The 24449-nt window shown below is 46.6% G+C and overlaps 2 protein-coding genes across 2 annotated transcripts; both read left to right on the forward strand.

Annotated features, from left to right (window-relative positions):
• Positions 1-715: 715 nt before the first annotated feature.
• On the forward strand, positions 716-4728 carry LOC125514232 (nucleolar protein dao-5-like). Its single transcript, XM_048679524.1, has 6 exons — positions 716-1068; positions 1218-1710; positions 1800-1910; positions 2017-2112; positions 2735-4236; positions 4352-4728. Exons 1-6 carry the CDS (start codon positions 922-924, stop codon positions 4430-4432), a joined length of 2430 nt encoding a protein of 809 aa, XP_048535481.1. The 5' UTR covers positions 716-921; the 3' UTR covers positions 4433-4728.
• A 2793-nt stretch (positions 4729-7521) lies between these two features.
• Positions 7522-8716, forward strand: LOC125514233 (60S ribosomal protein L12-3). Its single transcript, XM_048679525.1, has 2 exons — positions 7522-8105; positions 8474-8716. The coding sequence occupies exon 1, from the start codon at positions 7604-7606 to the stop codon at positions 8099-8101; it is 498 nt and encodes a 165-aa protein (XP_048535482.1). The 5' UTR covers positions 7522-7603; the 3' UTR covers positions 8102-8105; positions 8474-8716.
• Positions 8717-24449: the final 15733 nt, after the last annotated feature.

Below are 24449 nucleotides of genomic sequence, written 5' to 3' on the forward strand. Positions count from 1 at the left end.
TAGTCGTCGCTAGGTAGTCTATGAATCTGGATGTAATTTTTATTATTTTTAATGTTTGTTGTACTGTCATGATTTGAAGATAAATATATCAGAAGTCCCCCCCCCCCCCCCCCCCCAAAAAAAAGAATATACACTAGCTGAGAAAATAGTACATAATTACAATTATTTTTGAGCAAATACGAGGGAGAAAACTAGAATGTTCAAAATAGAGACTCGTTGATTTTTAACTCTTTTTTGTGCCGCAAGCAAACCCGTTCCTTTTCACACACACCCCAGCAACAAGGGAAACAGTTTCGTTCCACACGGAAACTCTCACCCGGTCTCAGTGAAAATCGATGAGGTTTCTATTGGCTCGGCAATAATGTGATGACCAACGAAGCAAAAACGATCTCCATTTATGGCAAAATCGGGAAGCCTCGAAGGATCCAGCCACAGCCCCCGGAATCAATCAACGCCTTCCAAACTCGCAAAGCGAGGCGCGTCTACACCTCACGCTGTCCCGGGACCCACGCGGCAGCGAGACTGGTCAAAACCGGGAACAATCAGATCTGTGTGACAGCGTGTCCCGTCGCTCACTCGCACGGCGTCTCCCGCCCGGGCCCGCGCGCAGCGACGTGACTGGGGACAGCCTAGCCTAGAGGGTACGCGGAGCCCCGCGGAGCCGCCACGCGATCTGGCCTGGCCCCTGTTCAAACATTCAAAAAGGAAGGGCAGAGGGCAAACCCTAGGCAGGCGAGCGGAGCGCCGCCTCGCCCCCAACGGTCATAAAGCCCTCCCCGAACGCGCGCTCCTATATAACCCCTCGCCCCCCGATTAGCCCCGCCGCATCTCAGCATTCATTTCGCCATCCACGAGCAAATCCATCCGCCGCGCCACGGGAGGAGGAGGAGGTAGGTAGGTGAGAGACAGGAGACGGGAGCGATGGAGATGGAGATGCAGACGGCGGCGGCGGACATGGACTTCAACGCCCTCTCGCGCCGCGAGCTCCAGGCGCTCTGCAAGCTCAACGGCGTCCGCGCCAACATGACCAACCTCGCCATGGTCGAGGCCCTCCAGTCCCTCGCCGCGGTAACGCGCCCTCCCTCCTCGGCTTCCCCCTTCCGATTCGCGTTGTTGTTTTTGAGATGCGGATGGTTCGTTGCGGGACTCGTTAGGGTGGGGATGAATTTGGGCGTGGGGATGGCCGTTTGATGCGGGTTTTTTCTGTGGATTATTAGGTGGATGGGATCGACCAGATCGGCACCACGCTCTGCCTCCCGACCCCGGGCAAGTCGGCGATGAAGTCGGTCCTCAAGGCCGCGCCGGCGGCCGGGGAGGACCAGCAGCATCTAGGAAGCCCGCTCCCGCGCGGCCGCCGCGTCTCGGTCAAGTCGCCCGAGGCCATCCGGATGGAAGTCGAGGAGGGCGAGGACGAGGTGAAGCGGAATCTCGTCAAGGAGATCGTGCGCACCCCCGGCGTCGCGCTGCGCAGCACCAGCCGCCGCCCGCGGGCCACGCCCGCGCCCCTCCCCCCGACTCCCGCGGCGGGCACTCTGCGGAGGAGCCAGAGGTCGATTAAGAAGACCGAGAAGGCCATGGAGGTCGAGGTGTCCACCACAAAGAGATCGACTAGGAAGACGGCGAGATCGAAGGCGATGTTTGATTTGGACCAGGAAGAAGCGGATTCGACCGAACTCAAGGAGGAGAAGGTGCATGAAGCAGAGCCCAAGGGTGAGAGTGATTTCCTAACCTTAATCACTATGTTTGATTGTTCGATTGCATGGGGGCAGTTTTTTTATGCGAGCATTGTGATCATGCAGGCGTTACTTCTGATGAGAAGTGCGATGATCCTGAGGAGGAGGAGGAGGAAGTTACAAAGCTTCCGGAAGAAGGAAACAACAAAGCGGATGAACCTGAGCAGGGAGATGAAGGTGATTATGTTACTGATTCTGGTTACTATTAGAATTATGTGCCTGTTATAAGTTGGTTTCTGTATTGTTTGAGAATAGTTACTGATTCGGCTTCCTGATTGTGCAGTGGTTTCTTCTGTTGTGCCCACTGAATCTGCTGACAAGAGCTGTGAAGATTCTAAGCTGGAGGAAGTTGTGGAAGAGGCTACCAAGCTCCAGGAAGGTGAGATGGTTCACATCACCGATGCTTCAGAGTCCTTTCAGCTAATCCTTGATTAAGACTCTAGACTGTGGCATTTTAAAATTCATCAATTTGTTTCTCGGCTTATCTGTACTGTTTAGGCATATAGATTTGCATTTTGACATTCATTCATCTGGTTCTTGTTTATCTGTAGTACTGATTAGCACTCTGGATTGTTCATTTGGACTGAAATGCTTCATTTCAAACCTTCATCTGTTTGTCTGTACTTATCAAGAGCTTTCTGAAATGCACTATCCATTTGTTTTTAAACTCTAGGCTGTGGCAGTTAAAAATCTATCCATTTATTCCTGTGTTATTTGTACTCAGTCTAGATTTACATTTCAAATTTCATTCATATGTTACTTGTTTATATGTACTCATTAGTACTCTGGATTGTTGCCTTAGGACTAAAATGTTTCATTTCAAACTTCATGTTCATCTATAGCGACTCTGAAATGTATCCATTTGTTCCTTGCTTTATCTGTAGCCAATATGACTTAACTGTAGCATCCCAAAATCCACCCATGTCATTGCTTTTGTATTTTATAAATTTTGTCCTTTATCTGTTGATTCCATTTGCTAATTATGAACCATGACGCATCAGAAGCTGCAGTTGAGGAAGAACAGAAGCTTGCCAGTGCTGAGAAGTCTGTTCCCTTGTCCGCAATGGAGGATTCACCTATCTTAGGTGTCCTTTCCAAGGCCACACCTGAACTAGCTATCAAGAACGTTGAAGGTGCCTCAACTGAAGATGGTGAAAGCAGCAAATGGTCACCTGTGTTCGAGATAGTTGATGAGATCAACAGTGCCAGTGAAGAAAAGGAAGTAGCTGCTGTTGAAGTGCCAAAGGAAGCCATCAACGAAGATGATTTCAGTTCCACCGCTGAGGCATCTGATGTCCCTAACAAGATGATCCCACCTGCTGTGACAGAGAAGGAAGTCGCTGGTGATGATTTGAAGGAAGATGCTTTCAATTCCACCGTTGAGGCTTCTGATGCTCTTAACGAGAAGATGACCCCAGCTGCTGTGACAGAGAAGGAAGTTTCTGCTGATGATTTCCAGGAAGATGCTTTCAATTCCACTGTTAAGGCTTCTGATGCTCTCAACGAGATGACCCCAGCTGCTGTGACAGAGAAGGAAGTTGCTGCTGCTGATTTCAAGGAAGATGCTCTCCATTCCACCATTAAGACTCCTGATGCTCCTAACAAGATGACACCAGCTGCGGTGACCGAGAAGGATGTTGCTGCTGATGATATTAAGGAAAATGCTTTCAGTTCCACTGTTGAGACTGCTGATGCTCCTACCAAGATGATCCCAGCTGCTGTTACAGAGAAGGAAGTCGCTGCTGATGATTCGCCGAAGAGTGATCTGACAGAAGAGGAGAGTGACCTCAATGGAGTGGGCAGTGAGGAGGATGACCTCAGTGAGTACAGCAGCGAGGAGGATGACCTCAGTGAGTACAGCAGCGAGGAGGATTCCCTCGAGGAGGAGGATATGCAGAAGGTGAGCGACTCTGCTGTTGTGAACTTTTATTCTGATGAAGAGGAGGACCTCGAGGATGAGGATATGCAGAAGGCTAACGACTCCACTGAAGCTAACTTTGATTCTAATGAAGAAGAGGAGGATCTCAAGATGCCGGAGACAGTTGAAGAGCCTAAAGAAAATGAGGAGAGTGGAGAGGAAGATGATTTCAGCGCTGATCTGTCATCAGAGTTTGACGATGTTGAATTCAGTGATGCTGAAACTGAAAGCCACAGCTCTCAGGTGGCGCTTGAGGCAATCCATGCTACTCCTGCCTCATCTGCAGCCAAGACTGCTGACTCTGCCACCACTAACATGAGCTTAAGGAAGCTTAAAAGTGCTTTGAAGGAGGGTCTTGAAGAACTTGAAGCCAAGACTGTTGACTCTGTCATCATCGAAGAACTTGAAGAATCCAGCGAGGGCAGTGAGGTTTCTCAGCACGCCGAGACCATCGTCAAGACACTGCACAAGTTCACCATCACTGAGGAGAAGAATGAAGAGTGCGCAAAGCAAAACGTCGCCCTCACTAACATGAGCCTAAGGAAGCTTAAGAGTGCTTTAAAGGAGGGTCTTATTGCTGCCAAGGTAATTACAATTGACAAACCTTTGTTAATACCATTATCTCATCTCTGCTAATTTATATGCTGTTCCTTGTACTGACGTACACTGACTTCTGATGCCTGTGCTTTATCTGGTGCAGGAAGGGAAGAACCTGGCCATCACTGCCGATGAAGACAGCAGGGTGGCGCTCGCGGAGCTGGACGACAACGCTGAGTGCTGATCGGCGCAGGAGTTCACTGGAATCATCAAGCATCTGCTGGGACTGAATGAAGGAGAGAGGGCTCTAGTTGTGCCGTGATAACTAGGCTTTGCTTTTTTTCATTTCCAAATGCTGCCGAGGAGTGAAATGCTCAATTTTTCGTGTGTGTGTGGGTCGAGAGCATCGGGTTGTGAAACCATGGTTTCTCTGAACCAACCTATACAGTTTGTGTCGGTTCTGGTTGTCCGTGTTTGTTCTGTGGTATATGTCAAATGGATATGGATTATATAATGAGTAATATATATACCAGTTCATTAGGTTGCTGTGCCCTGTTAATCAAATGTGAATCTAGCGATTTCAACTGCTTGTTTGTTTCAACTGGTAAGGAATGAATTTGCCGTGATATTATCATTAGTCATTACAGTGAAAACTTATGGATTGATTTGCTACATGTTACAGAGTCATAGCGTTAGTGTCTTCACATCTGGTTCGTAGACTGCAATATCAGTCAAGTCGCTGTTAGTTTGGCCATTAGATGGTAAGCTGCAGTGCTCTTGCGTTAGCGTCTTGTTTGTATGCAAACAAACTGTACAGATTGTTGCTCTTGGGTTTTTGTCCGGCAGGTTGCCCGGATTGCTAATGGCGGCTTAGCTGGTGATAATTTGTCGAGCCTGATGCATCTTTCTTTTTTTGATAGCTTGAACCTGATCCTTTCCCCTCTTTGTTCTGTCTTTTTTTGAGAGAGAGATTGTTCTCTGTGATAATATGGGGTGGACAATGAGAGAGTATGTTCTTAGCTAGGAATTGTAAACTTTTGAAAAATCCATATTTTTTTTCAAATTCATGTTTTCTTAATTCATAATCATTTTTTGATTTCATGAACTTTTTTCATATTGATGAATATTTTTTGGATTAGCGAACATTTTTTGAATTCAGGAACAATTTTCAAATTTATTTATGAACTTTTCCAATATTCATGAACTTTTTAGAATTCGAGAACATTTTTGTCAAACTTGCATTCATATTCGTGAATATTTTGCGGATACATGATTTTTTTTGAATTTGTGAACTTTGTTTTGCCAAACTCGACTTCATATTCATGAACATTTTTCAGTTTGCAAACATTTTTCAAATACATGTTTTTTCTGATATTCATGAACATTATTTGAATTCGAGAATATTTTTGTCAAAATTGTGTTCATATTCATGAAAATTTTCTGAATTCGATATCTTTTTCTCATATTCAAGAACTTTTTTCTAAATTAGTGAACTTTTTTCCATTTTGGAAAGATTATTGTCAAACTCACGAGCACTTTTTTGCTTTCATCATTTTGTCCAAAGTTAAAAAACCAATTTTTGCTAGTAATTGATTATTTTATGAACAACAGCTGGCGTATGAGTGTGTTACAATCTAATGAAAGCTCACAGTCGAACCGAATCGACTGAGCAAGGGACCGGAGAGATTGGGCCATGGCCCGCTACGCTCGCGCCGAAGACGCTAAACAGGAGGTCTGGTGCAACTCGCTATACTTGGAGCAACCAATTATGGTTTACCACTTGGAGGGCTCCGGCTGAGACCATTTTCTTGGTCCGGGAGCGCACCAAGTGGTGCACTCATTCGCTGCCATGTGTTGTGCGCTAGGTTTACCATCGGGATTGTTTTTTCTGCACCCATTTTGGTGTTCGTTTGGTTTTTCCAACGTTTGCTTGGTTTCCCTAGGTTTTGGCCGGTCTTTTTTGAGAAGCATTGCTTTTTCGCGAGAAGCAAAAGTTGTGCTTTTGAAAAAAGAGTAAAATATAGTTGTGCTTTTGTGAGAAGCACTATGCTTCCACGAGAAACACAAATGTGCTTACCGAAAAGGGAAAAAAATACAGTTATGCTTCTAAGAGCCATGCTTCTCAAAAAGGGAAATACACAATTGTGCTTCCAAAAAAAGTTAAAAAATGCATAGTTGTGCTTCCCTTTGCACAATTGTGCTTTCACGTTTGGTTTTCAATTTTCCTGAGTTTTGGTCCTTTTTCTGGTTTATATTTTTTTCTTTTTTGTGTTTTTTTATTTCTGGTATCCCATAGTGAAAATGCTTCATGATTTGGACGCAAGGTGCAAGAGATAAAACGTTTTGAAAAAATGAATCTACAGAAAAGGACTCTCAAGTAGCGACAAGTTGGCGCACACGTAGTGCGCACTTGTCATCGTCGTAGAAGGTGGGAGTGAGCTTTGTAAGGGGTTCCCCTAATTACTGATTTCGTATTTTTTATATCTACACTACCTAAAAAAGACATAAGGTCCCTATTTCGCTCAATCTTCATCTCCCTCCATCCCATGCTTAGCGCACCAAGAAAACCAGGAGAAAAACGGTCCGCTACACACGTTCACGCACGCCTCCCCTCTATTCCCTCTACACACTACGTTTATTTCTTCAAGGTTAATCAAGTCTTTGTTTTTTAGAGAAAGAGAGGTAGATGAGTTGGTGGAAGAGGAGAAATTATTATTATTTTTTGAGCATCAGTACAGACACAAGCGCTCATATACACGCGCATACACTCACCCCTATGAACGCACACATGCATACCCTACCCCTATGAGCACCTTCGAGAGACTGAGCCGGCATATCATTTTGAGATTTACGAAGTCACCGTAGGCGCCTCGTTGTCGACGGGAATGTCTCCTCCCACTGAAAGCGTATCGCCGGAAATACTGAAATAAATCCAGGAATAATGCGAGCACCCATGATTTGAACCCTGGTGGGTTGGGGATACCACTGTCCATCTAACCAACTCAACCACAGGTTGATTCGCGAGAAATTATTTAACGGTAAATCAAATCGACAATGCCGCCTAATGTACACGAGTATTCTAAAGGTATATGTTAGACATGATTGATGTAACCATTAGAATGTGTATGCTCCCGTTGCAACACATGGACAATTAGCTAGTTTTTATTAAAACCATCCACTACTTCAGCCCAACATGTGCGGTGCAGCCCATTTAGTAATCTCCCAAAGGGCCTGATTCTGACGATCCTTGACGGCCCAATACACCCATACCACTGAATAAACCACCAAACCCTAACCCCCATCCATCCCAGACAGTATATAATCTCAACACAAGCGCGCCGCTCAAACCCTAGCATCTCCAACTCCAGCCGCCGCCACACCCACAGCCAATCCTCCCCAGCCCAAGCTCGCAGCCATGCCTCCCAAGCTCGACCCGTCCCAGATCGTGGAGGTGTATGTCCGCGTCACCGGCGGGGAGGTCGGCGCTGCGTCGTCCCTGGCCCCCAAGATCGGTCCGCTCGGTCTCTCCCCAAAGAAGATCGGAGAAGACATCGCCAAGGAGACGGCCAAGGACTGGAAGGGCCTCCGCGTCACCGTCAAGCTCACCGTCCAGAATCGCCAGGCCAAGGTGTCCGTCGTCCCCTCCGCCGCAGCCCTCGTCATCAAGGCGCTCAAGGAGCCCGAGAGGGACCGCAAGAAGGTCAAGAACATCAAGCACAACGGCAACATCAGCCTCGACGACGTCATCGAGATCGCCAAGATCATGAAGGTCCGCTCCATGGCCAAGGAGATGGCCGGCACCGTCAAGGAGATCCTCGGCACCTGCGTCAGCGTCGGCTGCACCGTCGACGGCAAGGACCCCAAGGATCTGCAGACGGAGATCGACGACGGCGAGGTGGAGATCCCCGCTTAAGAAGGTAACGACCAGATTCTTGTTTGGCGGTAATTATTTGTTGCTTTGCTGGTACCAGAAATGCTGTTGTGGTCTGCTAACTTGTTAGGAAGAGTGTGGCGTGTAATAGCAGGTCATATGGACTTGAATTATGACAATTAAAGCTAGGTAGAATGTGGTAAGATTGTCTGTTGATTCAGTGCTCATGCTAGTAACTATAGATGATTTTAAGTAGATTCCTTGACTGAACTTGTATTGTTAGGATGAATGTTGCTCATGCTAGTCCATTTTATTCTTGTATCTGATCACACTGTATTCTTCGCTATGAATTTAACATTCAGTAATTAAACTGCGTACGAATCCATTGTAACAGCTTTATGTTTAATCATGCAGGCTTGGCTTTGGGGAGGTTGTTATGTGAGGCTGCTGAAGTAGTTTCTCCTATCTAGATGCTTCCTGATGCAGTTGAGAGAATGGATGTGATGTCTTCACTTGTTCTACTCTTGCTGAAGAAGAAACTTTTGTCATGCTTTAGTGGTTCCATTGTGAGACTATTTTTACTGCTTTAATGAGTACCTTGCGGAATCAATCAATGTTATTATGGCAGCTAGAATATCATATGTTGAGTTTTGTCAATGATGTTTTGAGCGTTTCTTATATATTGTTAGTTGCTGCATTTGCTTTGCTGTCTTGTCTCTTAAAGCAGTTGATTGCAGCTGGATTATTTCATCATTAGGTCCATTGAATTCAGTTATCATAATGAGAATTGCATTATTTGATCTGAACCAAATTGAAAATTTGGTTGTCAAATTGAACTGCAAAAACGACTTATGTTTAGATATGGAGGAAGTATAAATGAAAAAGAGTTAAGATATGGATTCTACATTGATAGAATGACAGAACTGTAGATTGTACCATCTTTCTTTTGCATCCTTCGACAGTCATTTTGCATTTGGAATTAGGTCGGCCCAATTTTCTGAAAGACTTGAATTTTGCTCCGTCTTGACCTGCTATTGTTTGAAAATTTGTCGGTCTGGGCTATTTATATTACCGTACGTATATTCTGTATGGCAGCAACGCCATCAGTGAAAAGTTAAAGTCTGTCAGAAGCTGACTTGCGAAAAGCAGGCCACTGGAGGAAGTCATCCAAAAACTCATTCCCAAAGCTTAAATCCACTCAGTCCCACAACTTGTATCCATTAATTTACCGTAATACTCTCTCCATCCAAAATTAAGTGTCTTGATTTATTTCAACTTTAGTGACACTTACTTTGGGATGTATAAGTGAAGAGTGAACAGTCCCTCAGCTCCTTGTTGGTGAGGGATAACATGCCTGCACTCGGCAGGGAGCTCAGACCTCATCCTCTTTGCCATCTCATTCTCAGGGCATGTACAATGGTGGCATATGGATACATATGCCCCATGACAAAAAGTAATTTGAGGCATTTACATTTATTTTTTCTCCCCAATGCAAGCTATCACTAATGGGCCTCATTAAGAAATAGAAAATAATGACTTTAGTACACATGCATCTCTACTTTTCATTCCTACCTTTTCAGCTTTTGTCACCGAACCACACTTTTTCTCTTCAAGCACCCGCCTCTTGGAGAGGATCCCGCTTCTTTATCCGAACCTACTTTACGTCATATCCGATCCTATATGGCATGCGAGGCATCACCTTGAGGCTATGCATTATACACGCCCTCGTTCGCTTGTATAGCTGTCACATTCCTTCATACTTGCTTGATCCCGCCCTCGCCTTCATCCTCTTCCATCGCTGCTACGCTTGCTTGATGCCCTCGTCGCCCTCATCCTCTTCCATCTTCTCTCACCCTTGGTCCTCATCCTCATGCGCTTCTAACGCCGCTACGTAGTGCTTGCTTTGATGCCGTCGTCCGGAGGGGAAGCAGTGCGACACATTTAGAGGATTCTCTTACAAGATTCACGGGCATGGCGACAATAAATCGGGGGTTGGGGTGGGGGTTTGTTTTCATGTTAGACAGAGGAACACACAACTGCCCTCGTCCGCTTCCTGTACAACGGTGTCGTTTGAACTGTGCTGGTCGGCCAAAGTGGAGAGAGCTATGATTTTGAGGGTTGTGGGATGGAATCAAAGGAGACTAGGTGTGGTGGTTGCTCGAATGGAGTAGGGTGTAGGTCATTCCTCTGAGATTAGGATTGAGTTTCCTCAATGTTGTCGCAGTCACGTCTGATTCAGGGGAGGCGCTCATGATTGTGATGGACAAATGTTCCTTTGTGGTTAGTACCTCTCTCATACTTATATTAGCAGATGTGAGCTGACATTTCACATTGTCGGCCATTGTAGTTGCTTGTTATTGTGAAGTCACCACACAAATTATTATTTTGCTATCTCTTGTGAATTTATCATCTACTCATTTAAAAAATGGACAACTATAACTGCCAACCATTTGGTGACAGACATATCTGAACGAACCCACCTCGCGAGGCCGAGCCATCCACAAAATCCACACCAAATCTTGGACCAAAAAAGCATCATCAGTTCCCACGTCATCTGCACCACCACACCTCTTCTCTGTTTCTTACCCCAGGCACAGGAAACAAGTTCTACTCGGCCTTACCGACAGCCAAAAAACTATCATCTCTCTATATCTAGAGGTTGCTACAGCACCATGCCCGATTCCTTTAGAAAATCCCCCAAACTCTCTTCTCCCCGTCCTCTGAAAACCACAATTATGAACACCGAATCAAAAAAATTGCCAGGGATTGGGGCAGAGATCCACAAGGAACAATTAGATAAAAAATGTAACCTTTTTAATCCCAAAAATCATCTGGTTTCTCTAAAAAACTTTGCAGACCCACTTGTTCCATTTTGTTACAAGAACATACTTATAAAACAAGAAGACAAAGGTAGAACTGCAAATAGGGTTTGTCGTTTTAAGTTTGGTATCGTAGCAAGTCAAAGTTTTCAGAAAAAAAGAATAAGAAAGTTGTCATTCTGTTTATGAAAAAGTTATCAGCTCATATGTATCAAAGTTACCAAAGCAAAAATACCACTAAAAACTGTTTTCTACTGTTTGAAAAATTGACTTAAAATATAATGTTGAAGAAACTCATGCTACATTGAATAGTTCCCGAGCAGTATAAAAAATGTGTTGTAGACATGAAGGGAAACTCATGCTATTTGAATGAAGAGCTTCCATCAGATCCCTCTGAAAAAAATGTGAACAAAAAAAGTATACAAAATCAGCGAACATGTGTAAGTTTCCTTTTTGTTGACGATAAAAGAAATTGTGTACGATAATACTAACATGCGAATATAAAAAATAAGCAGGTGCTACAATGACGTCTAACCTTGAAGATAATGTGGATGGCATACTGAGTGGTGCAAGAATGAATCACTAGGATGAGAATGCACATACGACGATCAATAATTATGCCAACCCTAGCATCGCCGTCACAGGTTAAAAAAATCCATGTGCACCTACCAACCTTCATGTGTATAAACTACCATGATCACAAATATGTCGTTTGCCATTGTTTCTGGTTAGAAATTAGCAGCCTTCAAGTGTGTAAACTACCAAGATAGCAAAAAATGATATGATATTTTACTAATCTTTATGTAAGATCCTTACCAGACAACATATGTATAAACTATCGTGTTCATAGTGTATTAGGTACCAATCTTTGTGAATCACGTGACTAAACTATATGAAAGTTACCAGACATCTTGAATGGAGTTTGCCACACCAGAAAAACTGATAGCATGTATCCATGTCGCATTGCCAGTGCTCGAACGATGAGCATACCCCGCAGCTTGCCTTGTACAAAACCAAATGCTAGCATGGGAGCAGAGAGCTTTGGGGAGCCAACAATTAGTGAACCGGCAACTCGAGAATCAAGTGCGATCAACTATGATCAAGGATACGGCAACATGGAAGCGTATTGCACAACCTCCTAATCCAGGAATGAAGTTTGGCAGTTTGAAAAATGTCGTGAGCACTACAGGATTTACGCACGGAGGTGTGGCTTTTGGATAAGACAGGAGTAAGAGAGAGAGAGAGAGAGAGAGAGAGAGAGAGAGAGAGAGAGAGTGGATGGCAAACCCCTCACAGACAAGGAGGAGTTGTAGGATGTGCAAAACCCAACCAACATTTGGGAAGGAGAGGAAAAGGGAAAAGGTTGTGAGGAATGCCAAGCCCACATGTATGTTACACATGTAGATGCATGGTGGACTATCGTCGACGACAACTACAACCATCCCCTCATCAAAAAGCCATCCCTAACAAAGTTTCTGTCATCACATCAGAACATCCCTGAGGAGGTAATCGAAACTGCAAGGCAGATGCAGCTGATGGCATGGTTCTACAGGTTTGCTCATGATGTACCCTACATGATGTAAGACATTACAAATGAGCGAGGTAAATTTTGCATGGATCACTACCACGCAGACGTGGGGAGCGCTATTGCGTACTTCGAGAAGATGAGGGTCAAGGATTCACATTTCTACTGGAGAATCAAGCTTGATGACGAGGACTAGGTGGAGTTGTTCTGGATTGACGGTGCGTCACGCAGGGCCTATGCAAAGTACAACTACTGGTTGTCATTCGACACTACATACATGCCGAACATGTACAAGATGCCATGTGGACCCTTCATTGACAATAATAACCATGGATAATCCATCCAGTTCGAGTGCGATTTCATTCGCAACGAACTGATCGAGAAATTTGTGCTACTGTTTAACACGTTTTTGCATGCAATGGGTGCTATTGTACAGAAAAACATCATCACGGAGCAAGACTTTACGACGAGGGCAACCATTGATATGATGGGGGGCTTGTCGATGGGAAGTGGGCTTCTGCCTCACATCATGGCGCGTGTACCCCTAGGTAGGTCGTCCAGGCCCATATCTAGGCTCAACCCACATTTGAGCAAATGACTACCATGAACAGGTACCCCCAGGATTTCCGAAGGGGAGATGTTCCATTACCAAATGAGTGGGAGTCCAAGTCGTAGGCTGGGATACCAAGGCGTACAGAAGCCAAACCAACAAAGGCCGACAATAAATACCTCAAGACCTGGACAAGGAAGGGAAATTTTCTACTTGGATGGCTAAGATGATAGAGGAATCAAAGCTCTAGCTTAGCTGAGAGTAGATTCGATATAAGACATCCAGTCTAGTTCTACCACCTCGAAACCCAACTAGCCCATATCTATGTCGTTGGATCCCCTCCCCGATTGTACTCACTTTCCTTGATATAACTCTAGACAAGCAAGATTAGGGTTTTACTTGCATCACAAGGGCACAAACCTGGGTAAAGTCTCTTTGATGTGTACGTCTAATAATCCGAGGTTGCATCCCATTTTCATACAAATCCACTTATGTTAGTGTACCGTTGTTGGGTACATTGCGAAATGATACGTCCATTTTGCATCATGTTATACTACTTTTATTTATAATGTTTTAGATCAATATTTCACTTTATGATGCAATTTTAATGCCTTCTCTCTCTTATTATGCAAGATATACATGGAGAGGGAAATTGTCGGCGGCTGGATTTCTGGACCTGAAAAAAACTACAACAGAGACAACTATTCTCCGAAGCTCGAAATGACCTGGAAATCTACGAAGATTTATTTTGGAATAAATAAATAATGCTGGAAGAAGAATCACCAAGAGGGGCCCCACCAGTGAGCCAGAAGCTTAGGTGGCACGCCACCTGGGCGCGACATGTGAGCTTGTGGGCCCACCAGTAGGCTTTTGTGGCACTCCTTCTCCTATATGAAGCCATTTTCCCTAGAAAAACATCAAGAGAAGACTTTCGGGACGAAGCACCGCCATCTCGAGGTGCAACCTGGGCAGGAGCACTTTTTCTCTCTAGCGGAGCGATTTCGTCGGGGATACTTCCCTCTGAGAGGGGGAAACTGAAGTCTTCATCATCACCAATGTTCCTCTCATCATGGGAGGACCCATCTCCATCAACATCTTCACCATCACCATCTCATCTCAAACCCTACACTAGTAGAAAACAGGGCTTTGGTTGAGGCCAGGATAAGGGCATTAATCCTGGTTCACTCATGAACCGGGACCAAAGGATGCATCAGTCCCAGTTTGTGAGGCCAGGGTGCCGGCCGGGCCTTGAGGGCCATTGGTCCTGGTTCATCTGACCCCTTTGGTCCCGATTCCAGACACGAACCGGGACCAATGGGCCTCGCTCCTGTCCCAACTCCTTTAGTCCCGGTTTGTGGATGGAACCGGGACCAAATGTTTTCCTTTAGTCCCGGTTTTAGCCACAAACTGGGACTAAAGAGAAGCCTATATATACCGCTGCCCCTGCCCGCGAATAGAGCCACTGCTTTGTTTTTTTGGCCGACCGTGGGAGAGGTGTGTTGCTCTAGCTCACCTCCTATGCACATGAGGTGTTCGATGAAATGCCCGAGCCACACTTAAACTTTCTCCTCTCCAAGCTCCTTGTCCAAGCTCCATTTTCCTCAAGATTTTTCTAGGTTTGCTGATCTGTCCTGTCCCGTCCCCGTCCTCACCGCCGTCGATTGCCCATGCCGATCTCGTCACCGGCACCACCGTTGTGAGCCTCTTGTTCTTATCTTCTTTCTGAAAAAATAATTCTTACTTGTATGATTTAGATAGATACTTGTATAATTTTCTTACTTTTATTATTGTTTGTTATTATATAGTGCGATGATTTTGGTATCCGCCCCCGTCGGCCCTTGTGCTGTATATAATTCAGATGTGGTATATCTTATCTTTTATAACTATTTGTTTCATTAAGTGTTTATGACAATTATGCCAACCAACGTGACATATATGTTTTTATCTAGGAGGTATGTGAACCGGAAATTCCAACCGACCCTCTTGTCGAGAGGTTAAATTTAGTTGGAAAAGAAAACAATTATTTGAAGAAAAAATTAAAAAGAATTGAGGAGGAGAAGATGGAATTCGAGTTGCATGTTGCGTATGTCGTTGATGATCACAAGATCAAGATGGATGCAATGCGCTTGAAGATTAGAAAGATTAGAAAATATGCCATTCATACCGAGGCTTAGTATCATTATGTCGTTGGATCATTTGTTACCTTAGTTATGACTATGATCACAATTGTTGTTGCATTGAAATGTTTTACATAGTTTCAATGTATGGTTTAATTAGATGCTCTAAAGAGCTATATGTTGTTCAATGAGAACTATGTATGAACTTTATGTATTTATTTTTTCAGTAATAACATTTGATCATTACTGTACTTTGGTTTTAGTGTGATGATGAACTTCTATTAATTTGGTTACTTCTCTATTCATGATGTTCTGTAATGGTTTTTTGATGCGGTCATCCTAGGTACTCTTGTCGTTTCACCATCATCGCCAAGTAAAGTATTTTCCAAGCGAGAGACTGGCTATGAAAATAAGATGCAAAAGTATGTGGTACCTGCTCTGCATCATAAGAAGATAATGTGTGCTACAAAACAGAGAGGAATCTTAGGTGTGATGCCTGTTTTATATGCTACTGAAGTTGCTCCTCGGATCGCGCCTCATGAAGAAGTGAAGCCCACATTGAGAACACCTTGCCAATACTTCTATGTAGGCCGGCAGAATGAAAGTTTGAAGGCTGCACCATCGAGTTCATTTTAGTTTTGGCCTAGCAACCATATATACATGCAAGTATACGTACGTGTCTTCTTTTTATTTATTTTTCCTAGTTTGTTCAGATTTTGTAGTTTCTTTCTACGTACAACTTGTAATTGCTGAGGAGTTCTCATCGTGTCCTAGTCTAGGTCGGGCTTGGCCCAGGTGTTACGCACCGGGGCGCAACTTTGTCTAGGTGGAGGTTTTAGTTTATGGAAAATATTCGCAGATGCATCCGATGATGAGGCAGTCTGTTTCCTGCGTTCCATAATTTGGTTCATGATTGCTTGTGTTTCGACGACTTGATTTCTACGACACTAGTTAGTTCGGTTCTTGACCTGCAAGGATCGATCTCATCTCTTTCCCTTCCGTCTACTGCTGCTAAATTCTCATATGCTAATTACTCCGTCGTCGTTGCCGCCACTGATCATCATTCGCATAATCCATCCATCTTTTTTTAGAACGAAGGCTCAAGAAGAGCCCGGCTTTGAATTAATAAAGCCATCAACCGGCTAGGATTACATCGAACAAACAAAGGAAACAAAGAACAAAATAGCAAGCTGATACATGGTGCTGTGTAAAAGCTATCAGGCTACAACAAACTACTAGTAAAGATATGGAAACTAAAGCACAAGTCCAGCTAGAAGTCGAAGGAGCCCTCCACAGCGAGCAGAACACCACGCAGGGCACTAGCAAAGCTTGGGGATGAAACAAATAGTAGTTGGAGGAGCTCTGTTGTCAGCTCCATGGGCTTTGGCCGTCGATGTCTCCCTCCTCCACCTCAGAAGGGGGCTCCCTGCCCCCTCGCCCTGGCACGAAGGGAGCCGATCCGTCGAAAGGCGGAGACGCCCACCCGAGGGCTAAAGAGCGGCCGACCCGTTGCCAGCCGGAAGACCACACCAGGATACCACCGCCAAACTACTTGGAGCTCATCCAAGGAAAGCATCGGCAATGCATGATATTTGCACACGAGGAGAAGCAAGCTACACGGCAAGACTGCTGAAGACCGAGCAACCCCCAACCGGAACAAGCACACTTCCCCCAAAGCTCACCAAAGACAGCACCCCCTTGAGGGTGATGACGCCCACGACGTCGCTGCCGCCCAATCCCGAGGGATTTGGGTTTCCACCTGGTCCATGAGCAACACGGGAGGAAAAGGAGGGGGAAAGGGGGCATTTTTACCAACGCCTACAAGTAGGGGACGACGCCCATGGGTGGCGGCGCCGGCAGGCTGGCATAGGCAGCCACAGATTTCTCCGGTCCCCTCTCCCAACCCCCACCTCGAGAGGAGACACGGCTACGGTGCCCGGAGGCCGCCGGAGAACGGATCTGAGACAAGGTTGACAAGAGGTTGAAGAGGAAGCTTCAGATCTGATGCGGGTGCCCTGAAGCCACCGCGCAACATAGCCATCGCCCGCCGTCACCGTGCCGCTGCACGCCCGAGATGGGCGGCCAACACCCGCTGCCGCCGTTTTCTGAGGACAACGCAGCACCACCGCCCGAGGTCGCCACCTCGGCTCCGAGATCCTCCATAGGGGCGGAGCGACCAGATCCTCGCCGCCACCATCCTCGGCAGCCGTGCGACGCTCTGGCGACCCCCTCCGGCAGCGACGAGGGGGAGGAAAAGGGGGAGGGAGGCCCGACGGCAGGCTAGGGTTTGAGCCGCCCGAGTCGCCCCTGTGGGAGCGATGCGGGGGCCTTGGGGGAGGGGGGGGGGAATGGTCTCCACCACCAAGATCAAACATGAGAAGTTAGGGGTACTTCATAATCCATCCATCTAGTCTAGCTCTAGTACTACTACACCACGTCTACTACTTCCGATCCATCTAGTCCAAATTCTTCCACACGTACACATCACACACACACACACACACACACACACACACACACACATATATATCTGTCAGCTCTAGTCCATCTGCTTCCGATCAAGTATATTCTGCTACCTCTTTGCGCCGGTGAAAGATCAGGGACATCCCACAAAATCGACTCAAAGCTATTTGAGTCGTATCAATTGGTATCAGAGAACGCCAGGTTTATCACTGCGCGCGATGTCAACCGCAAGCAAGCGTGACGAGGATGAGGTGCAGGAGGATGACGGGCCGCCGCAATATGGTCCCGATCTGGACCCATGTGTCCATGCTATGTTCAAGGCTACATACCAGCACTTCGACAACCGCATGAAGGCCCTCGACGAGATGGTGACCGACGGGTTCCAGGCCATGCAGGCAGCCCTTCGTCGCCTAGAAGCAAGGGCAACCGGCGCGGCTGCTCCAGCGAGGGCACAACATGCCCTGCAACAATGAGCACCTCAACATGCCCGAGAGGCGGACGTTGCCAATGACGACAATGATGCTGAGTCCGAGGATGGTTCTGATGCTCGCAGCGAATTTCCTCGCCGACCACGATAGGATGCTCATCCCCATGATGATGGACCAAGGCGGCGCCGCGGTGAGGACGAGGACGGAGGTATTGGTAGAATAAAATTACTATACCTTTGTTCATAGGCAAGGCCGGTCCTGAGGAGTATCTTGAGTGGGAGATGCGTGTGGAGTAGATTTTTGATAACCACCGTTACTCCGAGGAGCGGAAGATTCGTTTTGCTTCTCTCGAATTTTCAGGTTATGCATTAATTTGGTGGGATCAACTCAACCGCAATGACGCACGACTAGAATCATGGTGTGAGATGAAGCGTACAATGCGTGCTCGCTTTGTGCCAGCTTATTTCTAGAAGGAGCAACACACAAAGCTTCGACGTCTTGTTCAAGGAGCCATGGCGGTGGATGAGTATTACCAACGGATGCAAGTTTTGATGATCAGAACTAATGTGCATGAGTCTGATGATGCAACAATGACACATTTCTTTGAGGGACTGAATGAGGATATACGCGACCGTGTTGATTTGATGCAGTATAATGATATGCAAGAGCTTCTTCATCAAGCAGAGTGTGCTGAACAGTGGGTCAAAGCAAAGCAAGTTTCCAAAGGCCGCACCAATTTCAGCATGGGGCGACATTCCTATTCGCATGACGATGATAATGTCAAGCCAGTTTCATCCTATAGGTCAGCTGCTACCGATCACAAGGAGATGAACAAAGAATCTATGGCCATGAGCAAAGTGGATTCAAGGGCTGATTCAAGTGTGTGGTCTGCTATGAGTACTAGTGAGATTGTGTGTTACACATGTGGAGGTAGGGGACACAAACGCATTGATTGTCTGAACAAGAAGAGAGTGCTCCTTGTTAATGATGGATATGTTTCCGAAGACAAAACTGACTCAGAGTCTGATGAGCCCAAGCAAGGGGAAAGTGAATCTAATCCTATCATGTGCTATCCTTTAGATTATGATCTGCCATGCATCATGGTGCAACGAGCTAAAGAGGATCAAATTCCAAGCGTGGGACAACGGTGGAAAATTTTCCAGTCACAATGCCGAATCAACAAGTGTTGCAAGTTGATTATTGATGGAGGGAGCTACACCAACATCATAAGCAAGCGTGTGGTAGATGTTTTAGGACTGAAGGCATGGCCACATCCGCAACCACATTGCATTGAGTGGTTGTACAACTCTGGACGTCCGAAGGTGACTCACAAGGTACGTGTAAAGTTCAATATTGGCACATATTACGATGATGTGATTTGCGATGTTGTGCCAATGGATGTGTGTCAGTTGCTATTGGGTCGTCCGTGCCAATATGATCGCAATGCTATACATGAGGGGAGGTCTAACACTTTGTGTTCCGAGATGTTGGCATCAAACGTGTGCTACAACCTATGGGTAACAATGCTATCAAGATCGATCATGTGTTTGCTGTACACAAGGAGCCTTTGAAGACTGCCCTGGAACCGAGGACGGTTTCGCTTGAAGGGGGAGAGGATGATGCGATCACCCTAGGTAATATTGTTGTTCCACCATTGCTGCCAAATAAGATACCTTCGAAACGAGTCGCTAATAGTGAGGAAAGTACATCAAAATATATTGTGCCTGCTTTACGTCAAAGGAAGGTGTCACATTCAACAAATCAAAGAGGTATATTAGGCTCCATGCCTTGCTCATGTAATATCCAAGGAAGTCAAAAGCCAGACATTTTATTCAAGGATCCAAGTATTGGTGAGATGCCTATTGAGCTAATTCCTTCAGATGAAGTGGAGCCTTGCTTTAGAACTCCATGTAATACGAGGCTTATACCGTCTAGGGTAGCATCAAAGTATTCTCTTCTACAGTGTCATATGGCTAGAGAGCTTAATTAAGGAAACATGAGTTTTTGTAAAGGAAATCACGTGTGCCAATAAACACGTAGATATCCTATTTTAGTGGGAGTCTTTTTGGTAGAAGATAGGGATAAAATAATGGGATCGTTGTGATCGTAGCAGTAAGTTTATATAAGTTTTCTTTTAGTCGGTAACCCAGGTCGCCCTATATAACGGGGAGGCTTCTGCCATTGTGAACAGGTTTTAGTTTTAGGAAAAATACTCTCAGGTGAAAAAAGTCTGTCCCGCTTGGGTGACGGTTAACGTCCTGTCCGGTGATTCCGGGGGCGATTCCTTGGGCGATCACGATCGGGGCTGCATGTCTGCCTAGGGTTCTTCCGATCCGCCGCCGCCTAGACTCATCTGTCATCCTCGTCCTCGTGTTTGCGTCCTTCCTCCCATCCTCAACCCATCCACCATAAGCCTTCTGCGCGTTACCCTAGGGCACGTGGTCGTACAACACCTGATCCTAGGAGGAGGCCGGGGCGGTTGGGGGTGCGGAGTCATGGCGCTGGAAGGGGTGGCGGGGATGTTGAAGGGTTTGAAGCTTTCGGAGGAGGAGAAGAAGGGCGTGAAGGTTCGGCTCTCATCTAGGGAGAAAGGGAAGGAGACGATGTGGCAGGCGGTGGGTAAGGTCATGTCTGAGAGATTGGCACATCCATATGCGATCTGCCTCTCCCTGGGCAAGGTCTGGTGTCCGATCAAAGGAATTGGGTGCAAGGAGATAGGTGTGAATCAGTTCCTATTCACGTTTCATCAGGAGTCGGGTAAGCGCAAGGCGATTGAAGACGGACCATGGATGTTTGACAAGGAACTCATGGTGGTGGAAGACTACGTATTGACCAAGAGGCCGGAGGATTACAATACAACAACATCCCAATTTGGGTTAGGGTTTATAACCTTCCTCTCGGCATGATGAACGAGGAGTCTGCTGAGGATATTGATAACATCATGGGGGAGTTTGTGGAGGCGGACACATGGGCTGATGGGATTGCTATTGGCAGGTTTCTGCGGATCCAAATCAGGATGCAAATTGATAGACCAATCATGAGGGGTTTTACCCTTGACGGGGGTGATGAGAGTGCAGAGGTGCAGGACAAGGGGAAGGTAGCCATGGAGAGGGGGGAAGAAGAGGATGATAGAGATTGGTGCAGATTTGAATATGAATACTTGCCAGATTTCTATTATACATGTGGGATCATTGGTCACGGAGAGAAGGATTGCTCTATCAAGTTGAAGAAGGGAGAACGCTCACAATTTGGACGCTGGCTGCGCGCTGATATAGGTTGGCGAAAGGGATGGTCCGAGGAGAGATTTTGGAGGTCTAGAGGAAGAAGTTCCAGCGGGCCACGCAACTATGGGTACAACTAGTCGGGGGGGGGGGGGGGGGGGGGGGGGTCGGGCAGTGGGAGCGAGAGCTTATCCTAAGGGAAGAGCGAATCCCACTCCAATGGAGGTGGAGTTGGCAGGTCAGGTAAAGAGGAGGAGGTTACTAGCCCTGTCAAAAATGATAAGTTTCGCGGGGGAAGGGGTAATCTGTAACGCCCCGAGACCGATGTGCCAGGTGTCTTCCAGTTATTTGCTGTTGTTGCCTTGTCATGTGCTTGCGTGTCATGCATCTCATATCATGTCATCATGTGCATTTCATTTGCATACATGTTCTTCTCATGCATCCGAGCATTTTCCAGGTTGTCCGTTTTGCAATCCGGCGCTCCTATGTCATCCGGTGTCCCATTTCTACCTCTTTTCTTGTGTGGGTATTAAACGTTCTCGGATTGGACCGAGACTTGCCAAGCGGCCTTGGTTTACTACTGGTAGACTGCCTGTCAAGTTTCGTGCCATTTGGACTTTGTTTGATACTCCAACGGTTAACCGAGGGACCGAAAAGGCCTCGTGTGTGTTGCAGCCCAACACCCCTCCAAAGTGGCCCAAAACCCACCTAAACCCCCTTCCATCATCTCGGTCGTTCGATCATGACCGCGTGGCCGAAAACCGCACCTCATTTGGAGCTTCCTAACTCCCTCTACCTCTATAAATAGACCCCCCTTTCCAAATTTTGGACCTCTTCCCCGAAACCCTAGATCCAACTCCCTCCGCGCCGCCGGACATGTACGCTCGCCGGCGGACGCGTCCACCCAGCCAGCCACGTCGCCGAACCAATTGGAGGCCGCCATGTCACCTTCCCCGCCGCCGCAGCCAATCAGCGCCGCCACCTCAGCGCCCGCGCCGCCCCACTTCGCCGCGGCCCAAGAGCCCATTGCGGGCCCGCGCGAGCCCGACCGCGTGCTGCCCGGACCGCATGTCGCCCGCCGCCAGCGCTTGCGTCTCGCTGACCGCCGCCTTCGCGCCGTCGCCGGCGACCAACTCCGGCGACCGGAGCGCGCCGTCCTGCGCCATCATCCCCGCCGCCTCGCTCGCGCCGCAGTGCAGAGCACCGCCGCCACCCGCGCGCAGCCTCCTCCTCCACCGCGCCGCCTGACCCCGCCTTGTTCTTCACGCCACCGCGCCCTCCTTCGCCGCCTTGCCTTGCCGGCGGGAACCGGCGTCACCGCCCCTGCCTCCCCGATCCGATGGGGATCGAGGGAGACGACGACGCCCCCGTTGACCCCTTCGTGGGCCCCGCCTTTGGCCCAACGCGCCGGCCTCGTTAGGCCCAGCGCCTAGTCGGCCCAGTCTCCAGGCCCAGCTCCACTCCCTCCGGCCCGATTTTTTTTCGCGAGGGTATATTTCTCCAAGTCCTCAGTATTTTCAGGCTTTTTCATCGCATCATAACTCCCTCATCGTAGCTCTGATTTGTGCGTGTAGCATATCAAAATGTTCATCTCGACAAGTACATCATTTCATCTCATTGCATCATTTTCATTTGAGCTCATCTTGATGCCCGAAATGCTGTTGTAAGAGGGCTATGTGATGATGGTTTCAGATCTGTTTCAGCAAATGCACTTTTGTCATTTTTGCCATGATTAATGTGTGCATGCTATGATCCTGAGCTCTACATGTGTTTTGAAGAATGCCATGCCATCTTTACAGGGGTGTATGCCATGTATTTTTGTGATCTTTGTGGTGACTAGCACAAGCATGCAAAGTAGCTTACTCAATGTTGTTGATTTCAGGGACTTAGAAATATTCCAAGTCCTTGCCCTGTTATTATTTTTATGCCATATGTTCATGTTGTTTCCGAGAAATCCGTGCCTATTTTGAGCATGATCAGTAAGGATGTTTTGTAAATAATGTTGTGCTATATCCATCCATGTCTTTGTTTGCAATTATGGTGCACCCTATCTTGATTCAATCGAGCTCTACTTTTGCTATAGAATGTTCCTGGCAGATTGTTAACATGTTTAGCAATTTTGCCGAGCTTGTTGTTGTTGATCCGAGCATGCTATGTTGTTGTTCTTACCATGTCTAGCTTCTATGCCATGTCTATTTGCTGGGTGTATGCTTAGTTTGTCATGCAATGCCTCGTAGTGAGTTCATCGAGCTCGTAAACATGCCTACTCGTTATCTGTTTTGCCATGCTCCGGTTTTTCACTAAGTCTGAATCTGTTAACGTTAATTGCTATGTTCGCATGCTTGCCATTGTATTTTCTGATCCCTTTTGGCTTATGGTCAGTAAGGGACTTTTGTTGTATGCTTTGAGTAGCTTCATGCCATGCCTTGCTTTGCCATGTTATGTTCCTGTAGCATGTAGTTTTCATGCTCTAAAGATTGCTTCCTGATGATAAATTCCTGACTTGTGTTATTTTCTCTAAGTCTGTAACCTGTTATCATTTGCACTTTTGCCATGCTTGTTTGAGCTTGCTATTGAGTGAATTAGCCGTAGCTCAGTGTTCATATTTTGTCAAGCATCTTGAGTGGATCCCTGCCATGTATTTAGTTGCCATATTTGAGTGCTGTAGCATATTTAACTTGATGCTTTTAGATGGTCTCTTGCTGTTAATCGCAGACCGGTGCCATATTTGTTTTGCTTGTCATTTCCAAACCGTGCATCCGATTCCGGTGATCTTTATATCGATTTCGACTGAAATCACCTCGCTTTTCCAGTGGCACTCTTGGATTTCCAAGTTGAGGCCAGGTTCAATCATTCCTTTGCAAATCATGCATATGCATCACATACCGCATCCCGCATATCATGCCATTTTCATGTGTTGGTTGTTTACTATGTTGTGTGCTTCTTTCCGGTGTTGCTTCTTCGGGTTGGTTCTGATAACGTCACGTTTGTGAGGACCCGTTCGACTACGTTTGTTTGTCTTCTTCATGGACTCGTTCTTCTTCCTTACAGGATCTCAGGCAAGATGACCATACCCTCGGAATCACTTCTATCTTTGCTTGCTAGATGCTCGCTCTTTTGCTATGCCTATGCTGCGATACCTACCACTTGCTTATCATGCCTCCCATATTGTTAAGCCAAGCCTCTAACCCACCTTGTCCTAGCAAACCGTTGTTTGGCTATGTTACCGCTTTGCTCAGCCCCTCTTATAGCGTTGTTAGTTGCAGG

The sequence above is a fragment of the Triticum urartu genome, chromosome 6 (genome assembly GCF_003073215.2).
Source record: "Triticum urartu cultivar G1812 chromosome 6, Tu2.1, whole genome shotgun sequence".
Lineage (NCBI taxonomy): Eukaryota > Viridiplantae > Streptophyta > Magnoliopsida > Poales > Poaceae > Triticum > Triticum urartu.